This window comes from Ostrinia nubilalis, chromosome 5 (genome assembly GCF_963855985.1).
Source record: "Ostrinia nubilalis chromosome 5, ilOstNubi1.1, whole genome shotgun sequence".
NCBI classification, from domain to species: domain Eukaryota; kingdom Metazoa; phylum Arthropoda; class Insecta; order Lepidoptera; family Crambidae; genus Ostrinia; species Ostrinia nubilalis.
Window position 1 is genome coordinate 16,586,099 of NC_087092.1, and position 15,963 is coordinate 16,602,061.

At 42.5% G+C, this 15,963-nt stretch overlaps 1 protein-coding gene across 1 annotated transcript in view; it reads right to left on the reverse strand.

Moving 5' to 3' along the window:
* Positions 1-15,963, reverse strand: part of LOC135072086 (mediator of RNA polymerase II transcription subunit 13-like) — a 52,230-nt gene that overhangs the window by 9,517 nt on the left and 26,750 nt on the right. The window contains exons 3-5 of the mRNA XM_063966035.1: positions 6,989-7,073; positions 2,306-2,389; positions 101-255 (exon numbers count right to left, since the gene is read on the reverse strand). Of these exons, the coding sequence (XP_063822105.1) occupies positions 101-255; positions 2,306-2,389; positions 6,989-7,073 (324 nt within the window). The remainder of the gene's footprint in view (positions 1-100; positions 256-2,305; positions 2,390-6,988; positions 7,074-15,963) is intronic.

The following is a 15,963-nucleotide window of genomic DNA, read 5'->3' on the forward strand; positions in this document are numbered from 1 at the left end:
GAGTACCTTCTGTACTCGCCACTCTGCCCGGTGAAGCTGGAAAAGCTCCTCAAGCTACCAGCGCGCGTCCCTTCAAAAAGGAATCTTTGCTACTACTCACCCTTGGCGTCTGCTTGGCTATCCGAGGCGCTCAGCTTGGCCAGCCGCTTGGCGGTGAGCGTGCGCACGGGCGGGTGCTGGCGCACGTCGACGGACGCGCACACCGTGCTCTCGCCGTGCAGGAAAAACGCAAACGAGAACGACAGGTGCCACGGGCTGGAAGGATACGAAACAGAATTAGTATAGGCTTAATACGAATCACTACAGGGGAGGTACTCGTGACCCTCACTCGGCATGGGGCACACTGAAAACCAGCGCCGTGGCCTTCGTCACCGTGGGCCACGGCATATGCTGAGTGGGGTCCCGTTGCAGTGGGCATCTTGTTGGTGGATGGGTGGCACTGCTCAGTTTACTCTTGTTTTTATTTTTTCTTCTTCCATTATTATGTGCCACTGTCATGTCTATGTAATTGCCTGTACTTGTGTGATGTCCATTGTAATAAATGTGTCTTTCTTTCTTCCTTTCTTTCTTACTACTCCCCTGAAGCCAGTCGTCGCTTGCTCCAACAGAGCGAGCCACAGTCTGGGGCGGAGCCGCGAAAGAATGTCTAGGCCGTCTAGCTCGGACAATAACTCGCAGCTCCGTCCCAAAGACTTCGGGAGGACACCGTCAGGTTTTAGTGAGTAATACGAATCACTACATAGTATAAAACAAAGTCGCTTTCCGCTGTATGTGCCTATGTATGTTTAGATCTTTCGAACTACGCAACGGATTTTGATGCGGTTTTTTTAATAAATAGAGTGATTCAAGAGGAAGGGTATAAAAGGACCCCTTTAGTACGAAATGTTTCCTAGTTTTAACTTTTAACTGTTTTTTTTACTTTGAAAGCTTTTTACTTTTTTTACTTTCTCATTCAAATACCCATTGACTGTTACGACCATACGGTTAATATTCCCTATAAAGGGATTTTATGTATAAAGTCACCAGCAAAAAAAATCCTTCTTTTATAGCAATCAAACTTTACATTTAGCCAATATGTTCATCAACAACCAATCATCATGACATGACATCTTAAAATGGGATCATCCTCAATATACCACATCCCCACTCCCGCTATGATCGTGAGCCAAGAAGCCCCCACCTGGGCATTAACAGGCCTACTTCAAGCGTACGTGGCACGAACAGTTGTCCAGCGCATCAACGAGAACGAAAGTTACATCTCCATGCAACAGTGAATGGGTCCAGATGCGGACGCACCTCGACACTTTCTAGAAATGTATGCAAATCGCCGAGTTAACGAGCATACTGTGTAGATAACTGCATATTTTTATGGTGCTCTATCACAGTAATTTCTTAACGCGTAGCGCCATCTGTGAGATGTAATGTCATTCTTACTACATTTAAAAATTTCAACCAAGTAATTGATACACGTTTTTATGGTTTCAAAAGTACTATGATCAAAACTTTTTAACTACATTTTGATGACGTATAAGAGTTAAATAAATGTCTGAGGAGGAACGAAGTCACTCTCGTGGCTTATGGAGAGCAACACAGAATTCCTCATGTTGATATAGGAAGCAACAGTGCCAGAGGTTAACAACGGACCATAAATGGACACAGAGATTGGCAACGGCCTGCATCATTTGAGAACAGTCAATGGTAACTGCTTCAAAATCTGCTTCCAAAATGAATAAATACACTGGTCATCATAAAAATCGACCCTCCCGCGACAAGCTCTTTTAAACGTATGCATCCCCACTTCCCACCAATATTACTATACTATATTACCATTTAAATGCCTAGTTCTAAACTTCATTTCATTAAAGGAAAGGTTTTACCCCAAAAAGTTTTTCAAGTCACATTTATTGTATATGTTAATCGTTTATTAGGAAATTAAATGTGTTTTTCTTTAAGGATATTTATTGGGCTTTCAAATAACACCAATATTGTTGGGGCACCATGATTGTGTCAGTAGAAACGAGTTTTCCTGTAAAACGTAGGTGGGCCGATTTTTGTGATGACCAGTGTATATTGAATGTTGTGTTGTAAATTGGCTTGATAAGGATGAATTTAATTTGATTGTTTTCCAACATACATACATACTTATGTTGGAAAACATAAAATGTCATAAACAAAAGTTACCCCTTATTCCACTATTACCCTATCTTAGAGCAACTATTTTAAGTATCACATTTGATACATCGTCCAGGTATCCAACTCCATTCAAGCATAATAGAATCATATTAGAACTGTTACATCGTCGTACCTCTTGCCGACATCCTCCTCGTCTCCATCGTACGGCTGCACGAACCACTTTCCGAGCCTCACGAAGTCCCTTGACAGCAGGCATCTGGAACAGAACACACAGACATAAGTATCCATGATAATAAGGTGAACAAGCTATGACAAAGTAGTTCTTATTGCACTGAGTTTAGGTTCTAAACGAGACTTATCCCACCACTACCACTCCTGTATAGCTAGAATCTGCATATTGGTCTCCAATGAAATCCAACTTATGCATTGTTGATAACGCGCTTTAAAGTAAATTGTTACAAAAGTACCACAACGTTTAAATATCCATATTTTTTGGGTGAATAAACAAACTTGTGTTAATTAAAACATGATAAATGAACATAACATTTCATAAATACACAAACGTTAAGTTTTTTCAACAGCCTATCGTGCGCCCAGTGAACCATCATCGAAGTTATATTTCGTACAAGTTGTGGTCGGACACGGTGCGTGAAAAATTCGTGCGCCCGTTTCTTACAAATGATTGTGAATATTATGTTATTGTTTGATCTGTTTTCTATTGGTCAGAGGCAAGAGCTGCAATACCTTCCCGATTATAATATAACCAACTTAGCATACTTCGTAACAGTGTATCTAAATACACTCGGCATCAAATAAATCGCACCTCCCGCGACAAGCACTTATCAAACGTATGCATCCCCACTTCCCACCAACGTTGGTACCATTTGAAAGTCTAGTTCTAAACTTCATTTCATTAAAGGAAAGGTTTTTACCCCAAAAATGTGTCTTTACAAGGATCCAGAGTCACTTCTTCAAAAAATAGGTAGTTACGCTTGAGCCAACTTTTATGGCTATAAAACTGTTAAGGTGGGATTAATCGCTATCAATCTGTTAAAGAGGACACGTGAGATCATTATTTAGTTTTATAACCATAAAAATTGGTCTGATTGATCCCAGAGGTGAGCCCAAAGTGAGGTCTTTTTTCAAGTCACATTTATGGTATATGTAAATCATTTATTAAGAAATTGAATGTGTTTTTCTTTAAGGATATTTATTGGGCTTTCAAATAACACCAATATTGTTGGGGTACCATGATTGTGTGAGAAGAAAATCTTTAAAGTTCGCGTCGCGGAAGGTGCGGTTTATTTGATGTTGAGTGTATATAAAAGGAGAAACTGACTGACTGACTGACAGATCAACGCACGGCCTAAACGGCTAAACGTAGGCACTTGAAATTTGGAAGGGACGTAGCTTAGGTACCGTAGAGGTGCACTAAGAAAGGAATTCCCGAAATTCCCACGGGAACGGGAGTTAGCGGGAAAAAAACATTTGTATGAAAAAATCTAAACCGCGTACGAAGTCGCGGGCGGCCGCTAGTTAAATAGAAGAGCAAAAGGCCCAAACATTGCATACGGCCTTTCTCGGAGTATTATCGATATTTTCAAAATAACATGTCCCAAGAATAAACGTATACAGACATTGTACATTGTATTTGACATCCAAAAATCACCTTGTCACGGACAGGGGCTGTGACCGTGACGGGTAGAGCGGGCATCGGGTGCCTCCTGCCTCTAGTAGTTCCAGTCCGACCTGATGTAACGCGAGCCTCCGCGGCCGGTTATGAAAATGGACGTCGAGACGAATGTAGCGCTCGTTGCGCCGTTTAGCGGCGCACTTTATATGTTAAGTTTGTAATTCGCGCACAACGTAACATGAGAATGCGACGGAGCTACTTTTATTGGCCAATAACACTGAATTTTTAGTGCTCGATTCTAATATTTACAACAATATCGGCTCACACATACAAGAAATATAAAGGTCGCAGTATTCTACAATAAAGGATTTAATACGATGTAGAGATAATCCGATTTGTTTAATGTAATCCAGTGTATTTATAAGTCCGATGGCTATTCTACCTGAGGTTTCGCTAGAGCTGTACATGATGGATACACAAGTATTATAAGCGTTTTACTATCGACCACAAATTAATTTGATAAGGACCAAAATGGGATACGGGGCTGGGCTTGTGAAGACGTTAGTGTTATCTAATGAGCCGTCAAACGTCATAGATAACATTAACAATCGTAATCGTATAATAATTTCATTTTCGTAAAATTAATCTTGTCGTTATCTCTATGTATAATAGCACTGGATTATCATATGCACAAAGAGCTAATAAATTCTGTAGAAATCGTCAGCAATCGCTCTGTACTAATGTATAACATTCTCGAACAATAAAATGCAGGTGTATGAGCGATCAGCGAACAGAGTGGGACTGAGGTTTTGTAAGAGGTTGCAAATATCGATTGTATTGCCATAGCGAATATCATTGTGTCAGCGCCTGCGCGTGTGGACCGGTCACCGTATGAATAATCGCTGTTCTTGCGTCGCTTGCGCAATGCGTAGTTTATAGTAATTGTTGCCCGACCGACTCATTGTTAATTACCTATTAGGCATAGCCATAAACTCGCATACGATCACGTGTCAGGTAGATTTTATTGCGGGTTGCGGATTCCGTGTTTGGGCATGTTACAATACAATACAATACAATATTAACTAAAATAATAGCTTTCACATTAAATTATCGCGTAAACGATGGAGAAAGAAACCACAAACTCTACATATCAACGATTACTCGTATACATAGCTTCATACATCATTAAGGCTTAATAGTAGAGCCACCGGCTAGTGGCGCACGCGCATCGCAACACAATCGCATGCAAAAACCCGCATAACGGGAGATATCCCACACGTCTGCGCAGCCGTGGGCGAAAATTATAATAATTGTTTATTAGCTCATATTAATAAGGCAAGATAAATATTTTACTATGTTTGTATGAAAAAGCAAATCTTATTTTTTACTTTTTTTTTTCATTAATCGGAGAACAAAGTGAGCTTTCCTACAGGAAAAAGTATAAATAATGTGCTACCATTTAAAAAACATTGAAACGATTTATAGTGGCAATTTCAGATTTAACACCACATGTCTACCCATGGATTCCGTAATTACTCTGTCTTATCATAAAACGTTCAAACAGTGAGCAATAAAATGGGTAATTAACTATACCTATAGAACAAAATGAGAATAGTTCCTTATCACATTCTTTAACATATTGACGGACGGCCCACTGTTTAAACATGGAATTTTCGGAACTATTAGACCAAGGATTCTGACACCCGAACATAACCATATCCCATTTGAACCATATCAGCGTCAACATTCTTTCGCCCAATCAACGACGTGCCAATTCGCCAATACGGCTCGAACAATCCTCGTGAGTACATTACGCGTTTAGCGCGTCGCAAGTCAGGCGGGCTGATTGTCGCTCTGAGCCGCCGCGGGGTCAACGAACCGCACGGATTTCGTTCAGCCCGAGACGAGGCCGGAGCCCGAGTGCCGGGCGAGGACCGGGACGCACATGTAATCACCCATCACGCCTCATCGCTTAGCTGAACCTAAACTAACCGGTCGGGACTGCGGTTTTTCAGCTACGCGCCGGCCGCTGTTTGTTGAACCGCTCGTAACGTCCTGGCTTCGTTGCCAATTAGTCTGCAAATCTGCCTGCGTTTCACGTAATGAGAATTGCGATGATGATTTATGATAAGGCACTGACACTTTTCTAATAAGAACCCTCTTTCAAGAAGATTCATTTCAATGCATTCCAAATGCACAACTGCAGGGTAAAACCAAGATTTGTTAATCGTTAATCATGAAACTGTCTAGTAAACCAAATAAAAACTGTCATAAAGATTGCCACCAACTCCGTAAAAATCAAGTGAGACCATTAGATACCTGCCGTTTACAAAAAGGCAACAGAAGTAGATGCCACACACAAAGCGGCGTATAAACGTTTACAATGGTCAGAAGCAGACACAGATAGCTTATAAGGGCAGCAAAAAAACGACATTAGAACGCCCGGCGATGCATCGACCTTCGCGATACAATGACGCGATGCGCCCGTGTAGCCAGGTGCAAATCTTTTGGCGCGAATTACGAGCCGTAGCCGGTGCGCTATACGACTCGCTTGTTGGATGACGATACATTCGTCATGATCATTCAGAGCAGCAGTGAGTCAATTGAATCATTTTTGTTATTTACGACTTTGACAACTCACAGAACGATGAGAATTTGTTTTAACGAAATCTTCGTACCCATCTTCGTCAAAATTCAATTGATTCTGCTACACGTATTGCGAAAAAACAATCACATTTCTATAAAATTCTTTAGAAACTTGTATAAGTAGTAAATTAGAAACAATACTCAGCGTGAAATTTAAATACTGCACTAAGAATAGTAATGGACTAAAAGTGCATCCTTGCGTGAGACCCCGCGAGTAAAAATGTGTGGCCGGTACCTGTTTGATTCTAAAAATAATATGCAATTAATCGTTCGAACTTTGTTGCAGCCGCGACTCGCGACGCATCGATACGCATCGTCAGAGACAGTAGACAACGCCATTACGATTTTATTTATCGCATACGCTTTAATTTATTCACCTTTCTTCGGCGACAGACGGAAGCGTCAAGTAGGTAGGTGTAACACTGGTTACACAAGTGATAATGCCACTTTTATGTAAAAGTATTGCAACAAATAAAATTCAAGTTGATAATTTTGATATAATTCTAACAACAATGCTAGAATTGACTGCAAATGTCAAAGAGGATGTGAATTATAAAGTTTTATATGCAAGTTTACCTTTCAATGAGGTTATGGAGAGCCTTGAACAGCAACGAGCGGCACTCGTAAGAGAGGCCGCTCTCCCACGACCCCTGATCGCCTTCTGCAAAAAAATAAAACAAACTTGTTATTCAACATGCGAGGCAACTACAATTTACTTACAAGTGAGTAAAAATTCTTGAACAGAATTTTACAAAAAGCTTTACAATTTTAAATGAGGCTTGTTTACAAATAGTGATAGAGTCGTTGAAAACTATTCGTTCTTGTCATTCTTAGAATCCGATGTATCAAAATAAGCTAATAAACGTGATAATAAATCTAAATTCGGCAACATTATGACTGCTAGATTAATTTTAGCTCCCTAACGTGGTCAAGGTTGATATGATAATGTGTACACCCCTACAGCGAAGAGTGCTGGTTGCATTGCTATAAAAGCGCATGTTGCAGTGGTAAGTGTATCGCTAGAAATAGCTGTTGTTGCATTCGCAATCGGAAGATAAACTCGGCCTATCACCGGCGTTACATGCGAAAACAAAACCAACGGCGCGCGCGGCGTTGCCGCTCCGTGACCATCTCTCTGTTCTGCTCTAGCAAGGGGGCGGGGCGGGGGCGACCCGTGTGACGTCACGCAGTGGCTCGCAGCGCACGTGCTTGTGTTTGTCGCGCGCGCCGCGCACGAACACATACGAGCCAATGGTAAACGTCCGCTAACATTTTTAATTGACATTGAATTTTCTATGCGGTCTCGCCGCTATGAAAACTATTTACGTACGTCGTACATTCCTAATTCGAAACATAAGTTTACCAATACGAAACTTAAGAGATATAGAATAACCCTTGTAACATAATGGAGCGTGATGATGACTTTATGTCAAGATAATGAATGTTATCGTACAAGCGCTTGCGACGATCATAAACAGACAAGCGGGCATGAGTGTGAAAGAGAATGATATTTTTTGCGCTTGCAGCCGTCAAGCTGGAGCGTTTCCAAGCGAGCAGCCTTGACATTCGTGCTCCAGGTGTGCGCGTGCCATCTCCCGCCCGCAACTGAACTAGTTTTTCCAGTATCTAGCACAGTCCGACATAGATGACAAGATATAATTTATGTAATATTAATCTTACATATTTATTTTGCTTATCGCAAGTATTGTTAACAAACGCGCGATTGCAGCAATTTAATCGATTAGGCATAAAAACATTTTGTTAGCCAATCGTCATAACATCACGTTCAAAATAAGAGATCTTGTGGGTTTATGTTTGCAATGTTGTTAAACGAACGGCGAGGAGTTGCGTAACAGAAATATTGCACCTTTAAAGGAAACAAGCGAGTCGGAGAGCCGACCGGCAACTAAAAATCACTAGTCAAGGGCGTCAAGTATCGCGGTCAGGCAGTAACCTGACCATAACAAATGATTCAGACGTCTTCGATCGGTTCGTTTGTGTTGGAATCGGCGGAACGAGGGGCGAGGCCTTGTTCAGTAATACAACAGTGGTTCGTCAAAATAATCCACCTCTTCTCATGTGGTCTCGAATAAGAACATTGTTGTCTTATGCTCCTTTGAAGTCCGTTGTAAAATTGTAATATCTTGATCTATCCCAATAAAAACTTTACGACGTGTGGAAACCGCTATACAAATGGCGAATATGAGCGGATCGTTCGCTGCAATCATTATCACGTCGGCCGGTTCGGCACCATCGAGTACATCTCCCAAGGCCGTTGACGCAACGAACGGTACGCTTACTGTATCCAATACCGATATGCCCCAACACGGGGCCGGTCACGATCCAGCCCGGTCCATGGTGCCATCGACTAGTCGAGATTCGTAAGGAATTAGAAATTCCTACCTAGCTCGAAGCAATTTCGAGTTTGAAATGTGGGACGATTTTGAGAGGCAATAGAATGTTTATTTTGAAGGATTCGGTAGTCTGTTAGAAAGGGATTTTGTGGTTTTGCGATGAGAATATTTCGCCATCTGCATCGCTCCCATTTGAATTGTGCGCGAGCAGCAGTCTTGCTAGACTTGACTCCAATTATATTTTGCTGGTGAATTTGTGCAGTATCTGGCTAGTGTTTGAGAGCGTTGCATTTAATGCAATCACGAGGATAGTTTAAGGTTCAAGGTCGCTTGTTTTGTCGCGGTGTAACGGCGGTGGTTGGCACCACCTTGCGGGATCGATAGCGGGCAGACGCCGCGCGCCGCCGCGCTGCCCGTCTTCTCCCTGCTATGAACGCAACGATCGCCATGCGACTATCACCCGCGGAATGTTTGGAGATGCCGCCGGTTACTGATAACGCGCTGATAGCGCTTGTATTGCCGATTATACGACAACTTGGGAGTTTATGAAATATTGATATCCCTCCTTGGTTTAATAGGTAATGAATTTTGATTATTGGTTGGTATAATAATCTTGCGGATACATAAATAGTGGCAACATGCAGCAAGACACGTGGGACGATTAGCTCTCGCTCGCGCACTCGACTTGCAAGACAATATCTGCATCGTCTCGAGCTTCAACTTATAATATGTCTGTAGCCTTACCTATGTATAATACATTCATGTTGAAACGGCAGTCGGTACATGTTTCTAGTATGCAAAATGTATAATATTGTATTATGGAATTAAACTGTTAGTCAAGCATAATTAATATAAGACTCTACATAAGTTTATCATCATCAAAATCAGTTTGAGTTGTAAATTTGCATGCACGGAGAGCTAAGGCTAGATGATGATCAGCGTCACGAGCAATCTTACTTGCCCTGAATGACAATTAGGAACCAATTCATTTAAGAATCATAATTAAAATAGTTTACGTAGAGGTCGACCTTGCTATCAAGCTAGCTAGCGCTTCGTTGGTAGGGATATCGTGTATCAATACAATAAAATTAATTACATAACTGAGTAGTTGTTTGCGCATTGTTCTGCCAATCATGTATTCAAATTCAAATTCAAATTATTTATTGCATGTCACATGGGTAAGGGTTGACAGGAACATAATATTTTGATACTCAATAAAACAAATTGTTAATTCGTGTAGGTTGTGGAAGAGATCATCGGTATAAATAGAGAATGTTATTTTGAGCGGTTCAGGTAAAACTTAAATTGATATCTCGTAAGCGTGGCAAGCCTCGGATTTCGAGTAAATTATTTCAAGGAAAGAGTTTCGTTTGGCGCGGAAACGCTTAAGGAAGGTAGGTAAACAGTACGCGATACAGTCAAGAATGCGGGCGGCGCGACTGTGTCCATGTCGCGGAAAACCTGCGCGCGCTTTGTTTACAACGCGGGTCGCCGCGAGGTTACCGCGACATGCACCGCTCATGCATGCTTCTAGAAACCACTGCAGCTACTTCTTTAAAGGACAAAGGACACGACAAAAATGGACCGTGGTATACTTTGTACATACAGCTGCGATGGCATTTAACCTGATTCGCCCGCCGATAATGTAATTCAAGATCGTATCGAGCGCGTGGAAATCTGTGAATTCGCGCGCGCCCTCTGCAGCTCGGGCCCCGTCCCTCCTGTGCGGCGGGTGTTTGGCCGTCCCGCTCGCACGCGCCCACGTGCGCGTGACGTCACTCACTCCCCGCCTACGTCATGGACCGCCCGCGAGCCTTCCACCCGGCCCGATACGGGCGAAGAAGCCTACCCCGTTCCGTCTTAGTTTGTGGATAGTTTGCGTGTATATTATGGATGGATGAACCAAAGTTGACGTTGATAAAGAATTTTATAATTTACGTTTTCCGCGATATTGTAACGAGTAACTGACATAGTGAGTGTACATAATGCAAATAGCGAGTTTAATCACAACAATTTTCCTGTACAAAAAGTTGATAATAATTTTCCAATAGCAAACTAGGTTGCTGTATTATGGTTTTTCTTCTCATGATGCCTTCATATGCCAAATTCCAATTGATTTATCAATTCAAATCTCAAAAATGAACCCCAGACATTCTGGTGTTGAAGTGCCCCGTTCGCTATCATTGTCGCTGGGCGGATCTCGCGACATCTGCGCAGGCAGCTGCTCGCCTCCCTCGCTTTGTTCCAGCTCCTGTGTCAAGACGTGACGTCGCAACACGCCGCGCCTCACACACGCACGCCGCGCGTGTGCACTTCCCACTACCACACTACACCCTCACAATTACGCGACGCTTCCCGGAAAGCAATTTTAGACGCTGATTACGAATCACGGCAAAACTGCTGTGTAAATTCTAAATAAGGTAAAATATTAAATAATAATTTAACCTGCGATAGTTTATTAGTTGGAAAGTACAGAGGTCAAATTATTGTAACCTATGAGGAATCAATTAAAACTATCAAATACTATTTAATTAAAACAAATCAGCGATAAGTGTAGCGATTTACTGGAAATGCCGGAATGAAAACACGACCGCGTTAAACAAACCGATGTTGTAGTGCAACCGTAAGCGGTTAACCGATCGATAGTCGCTAGAGGCGGCGGCGCGCGCGCATCAATAAATAGCCCGATCCGGTGCGCGCCCGTCGATATACGTCACGAGAATTTTATTAATAAAACACCGAACAACGCGCGAACACACCAAACGTTCAACAACCCCGCGCAAGAGGCCATTCTTACCTCGCATAGTTACATCACTTGAATTGGACGTACAATACCTTGCGTAATATGCGAGCTTGATTCCTGCGGCTTCAGGACAGGGTAGCCATACGTAAGAATGAAGAACCAAGAGAGACTCGTATTTAAAAGAAGTTACTTCGAAAGTTGAAATAAGTAAGAACATAACCACTAGACATCTTGGTACAAGAGATCAAAGTGAACCGGGTCAGATCAGAGCCTAGAACATTCCGAGTGGCGGCAACATTAGCACCGTTATGAACTACGATGACAAGCCGCGCCGAGGAGCCGGCTCAGAGCGCATCTTCCCACGGCCTCACTACCTTGCTGTTTGGAAGGAGCATTGCGTATACCAGACCGATAACTCACCATGAGATGAGACCCTTTAATTTACAAGTATGATCGCTAACATAAATTATGTAATAATTAATTTACATAGATAGTGTTTGTAAATAATTATAACAAAATTTCATTGACAGCATAGAGCTCTCCACCAAGCGTTTCAATCCGAGTCTAAAATTATCAGAATCACATGCAGTCGATCAACCAAAATAATCGTGCGGTCTGTAGAAAGCGGTACGCATTGCATTTCTCTTGCGGAGCACTCGAGTCAATTCCCACAATAACTGCGTTGGCTGCGCGCGCGCATTCAACCCACGCCGCCCTAACTGCTAATTAATAAACCTAACGGCTCGTTTCCACACTCTCATGATTTATTTGGCCAAGCGGAACAATATGAGACTGGAACTCAACTGGTGTTTATTCAGAAAGTTTAGACTTCATTTGATACGGCAATGTTGTAAACCTTACGCAAGCCGTCGATTATATTGCAATAGAGATAAATACGAGTTCAGAAATGGAGATAAATTCAATATTTAGCAAAAATCATAGATACTATTGAGGATTTTAAAGATAATAAATTTACTGGAAACACTTTTGTTCCAATGAACATAGCATTTGACAGAACCCAAACAAAGGGACCAGCGGAAGAAGCCAGCGTTATCTCGACACATCACAAGCATATCTTTCCCGATGAGATAATGTTTGTATTAGATAACAGTTTCCAAGTAACGTTACATAGAAATGTAACTGCACTCGCACATGAAGCGAGGCGCGAAGTGTGATGAAGCGGCTAGTGGTGGCGATGAAGTCATTTCGCTATCGAGACACTGGGATGGAGCGGTTGGAGCCCTTATTTGAGGGCGTATGGGCATCGAACGCGGGGCTGGGTCAACGACTGCGCCCCGGCCCGCGGCCGACGTCAAATAATTCATCTAGTCCACCATTCGACACGGGGCGGCCAGAGAATGTTGCGCTATGCGATCGCGGTATCGGTTAGTCACACATAATACGTTACTCTGTATTAACTGCGTGAACAAATCGCGACCAACTAACGGAATCTTTAGCGAATCATCTCCACTTGTGGTTATCGGGAAGACAATTCAATAAATTGATATTACATTTTTAATGTTGTCCTCAATTAAATAAACCGATTGAAATGTCGGTTAAAATTTAAAACGGCAGAGTTCACTGACAGCGTGTAGACTGTAGACCGCCGTCAAGCGAGGCATTGTAAGGAATTTGGGCGACGCGGCGCGGGGAGCACGCGCACAGTAACCATTTATCGTCGACTGTTTATAAATTGCCCTCGAAACAAGAACATACCTCAAAGTGGTATGACAAGTTTTTCGAACAAATTGAAACATTTTAACGAGTCGTTTCAAGTATGCAGTGTTCAAGCGATCACGGTTGACGGCTAGTTTTATTTTAATGGATTCTTGCGTTTTAGACGTCGTTCTTTACGCTGCGTAGTCCTTCAAAACCAGACCCGGCGTGGTCCTTGAACATCTGTCTGCATAATGTCGGGGGTCGGGCCACATGTAGGGGACATGTGCAGAAGGATCAGGTGTCGCACTGACCGCGGGCAAACCCTGCGGAACGGGTTATCGAACGACTCGCCGCGGCCACCGGCCAGACACGGGAGAAAGTAAAAACTAATATTCTGGCAAAAATTAATGAAGGCACAGACACTGCGCGATGTAGCACCAATTAAACAGACTTCAAGATTGTCAGCCAGTCACCGGGCCCGCTGGGATTTAAACGATAGCAACGACGAAGACTATTAGAATTAAAGTGAACAATGTTGCAAGAACAAAAAGAGCTAGATTGAGGCTCGTTACGGATAACGAGGCGTCCTCCGAGGCGAAGGCGAAAAGAAACGATTTAATTGCGACCACAATTAGCCTACAAAACAACCTGTTGCGTTCGCATTACTGAAATGTTTAAACGGTGAAGCAAGACTTATTCTCATCTCATCTGAATAGATCAGTGATAGATGTGACTTTCGTGTTGGTGGAGGGTATTTAGAGATAATATGGTATTCTGGGCATGTACGACATCGAGATTAGGGCGTAAGAAAGAAGGCTTTGTTTGGGAGTTCTACAGGCTTACGTTACGCCGCACAGTGGATAAGAATCGGAGAAAAAAGGCGGGAAGCATCGTTCCGAAAAAATGTATAATGTCTGTTTCGATGACATGCCCTACAATGTAATTAGGTACTGTAAAATTATTTTCTCATAATTAAGTTTATGAAAAGCACATTTATTAAAAAATCGTATTAAAAGGGATGGAGAAAAAATCGAAGCACTGCATGTTGTAGCTTAATTCTGTCTCTTCCCATATTTGTCCATCGTCTAATTTCAAAATAAAATGCAATTAGACCCCATTTTCAGTAACAAAAGTTACAGGAGAACATTATCGTACCTCTGATGCTAATTTTATCTCATTTCCGAACCGCTGTGCAGCGACAGCTGTCGGATCCTCGCGGAGCACAAAGCGTACCCCGCGTAAGTCGCGCACCACGCGGGCATTAGGCGGCTAATTACCGGCTCTCGTTGCGATACTGTCTAGACGTATTCCGGCTTTGTTACTGCAGATTAGCACAACTGAAGTAATGGAGCTAAGAGCTCACTACACCCAATACGAGGGGACTTCCTTAACCCTCCGCGTTGAGAAGGGGAGTTGATATACCCCAGTAAAAATCTGATTTGAGAACTGAACATAAAATCGAAGCAGCCATATTACAGAAAGTTTCGAAGAACAACACTAAAAGTAGAATCTGAATTGGCCTCCTCAATGAACTTGGAAAGATTTTACTAGTATTTGGCACCGGTTCAAAAACACATGGCAGATGGTGTATCAGATTGAGTGCCGTGTGTCGGAACTATGATGCGTAAGGGCGATATTAGCTCGGGATGATCGGCGCGGCGCGGGCGCGGGCGATGCGGTGTCGCTCGATCCAGAGCCTGTGAACACGATTGAGAGGTCGTGGTCGGCGTGACCTTCCGGACCCTAAAGGGATTCGGTGAAAAAGTAACATTTTTCCGAGTAGCTTTAGCTAATATTTTTTTATTATTTGCTTAGGGGCATTTATGTAACCGAAAGATAAGCCAACGCCGTTCATTAACATTTAGATATTTGATAAGCGGGTCATATCCAACCAAACGTCAAAAACACATTCGTTTATTTACTTTTCATGGCCTCATTGGGAAGGGTAGAGAGCCGTCGCATAAAAATTTCAGCTTAACCGCCTTGCGTGCCCTGGTTTCGAATTCAAGTAATCTAACTCTGAGTTTACTTATTCACAGTAATTGCGTATTGTTTTGTCGCATATTAACCCCAAGACGTACAGCGATAGGGCGTCACGGCATTGCCGGCATCGCGCCGTATCGATCAGTGCACCGGGCGGGCCGGGCGGGCGGCCGGCCGGGGCGGGCGGGCCCTACCACTTATCGCCGTCTTCACACCTAATTTATCGCGCCGCAATCGCCGATGCTCGTAAAATCAAAATCAAAATCAAAATCAAAAAATATTTATTCAGTTTAGACCACAAGTGGCACTTATGAACGTCAATAGAAAATAATAAAAAAAGAAAAGGTAGCCCTTATGGGGCACTTTACATGTCTCCTTATCTTTTGGGCCCTACCAGCGCTTCGAGACAAACATATGGCAAGTGCTGAGAAGAAACGCCGGAACAAACTCAGTCACCACTTATTGCCAGGAATTATCTAACGGTAAGAATAGTCAAATTTAATTTGCGTACCTAGCGCGACGCTCTTTTCGTTGTATCGTATTGTGCGGTGGTTTGGGTAACGATTGGAATGGTAGTCTGTAATGATCGCGGCACTGGAATTCTTTCTGAGACCAGCTTTCATGGAGAAAAGTTTTCATAAGCTCTTTTTAAATCATTGCCACTTTTATTATCATTGATCTATTACAACAATGAAATGTTTATGTACACATGATAACACATTTATTTTTAAAGATTAACTTCCATTTAAAATATTTATCTGTCATTTCAATGATTGATCTTTACAAAGTGCAAAGCTAAACAACGTAACGAT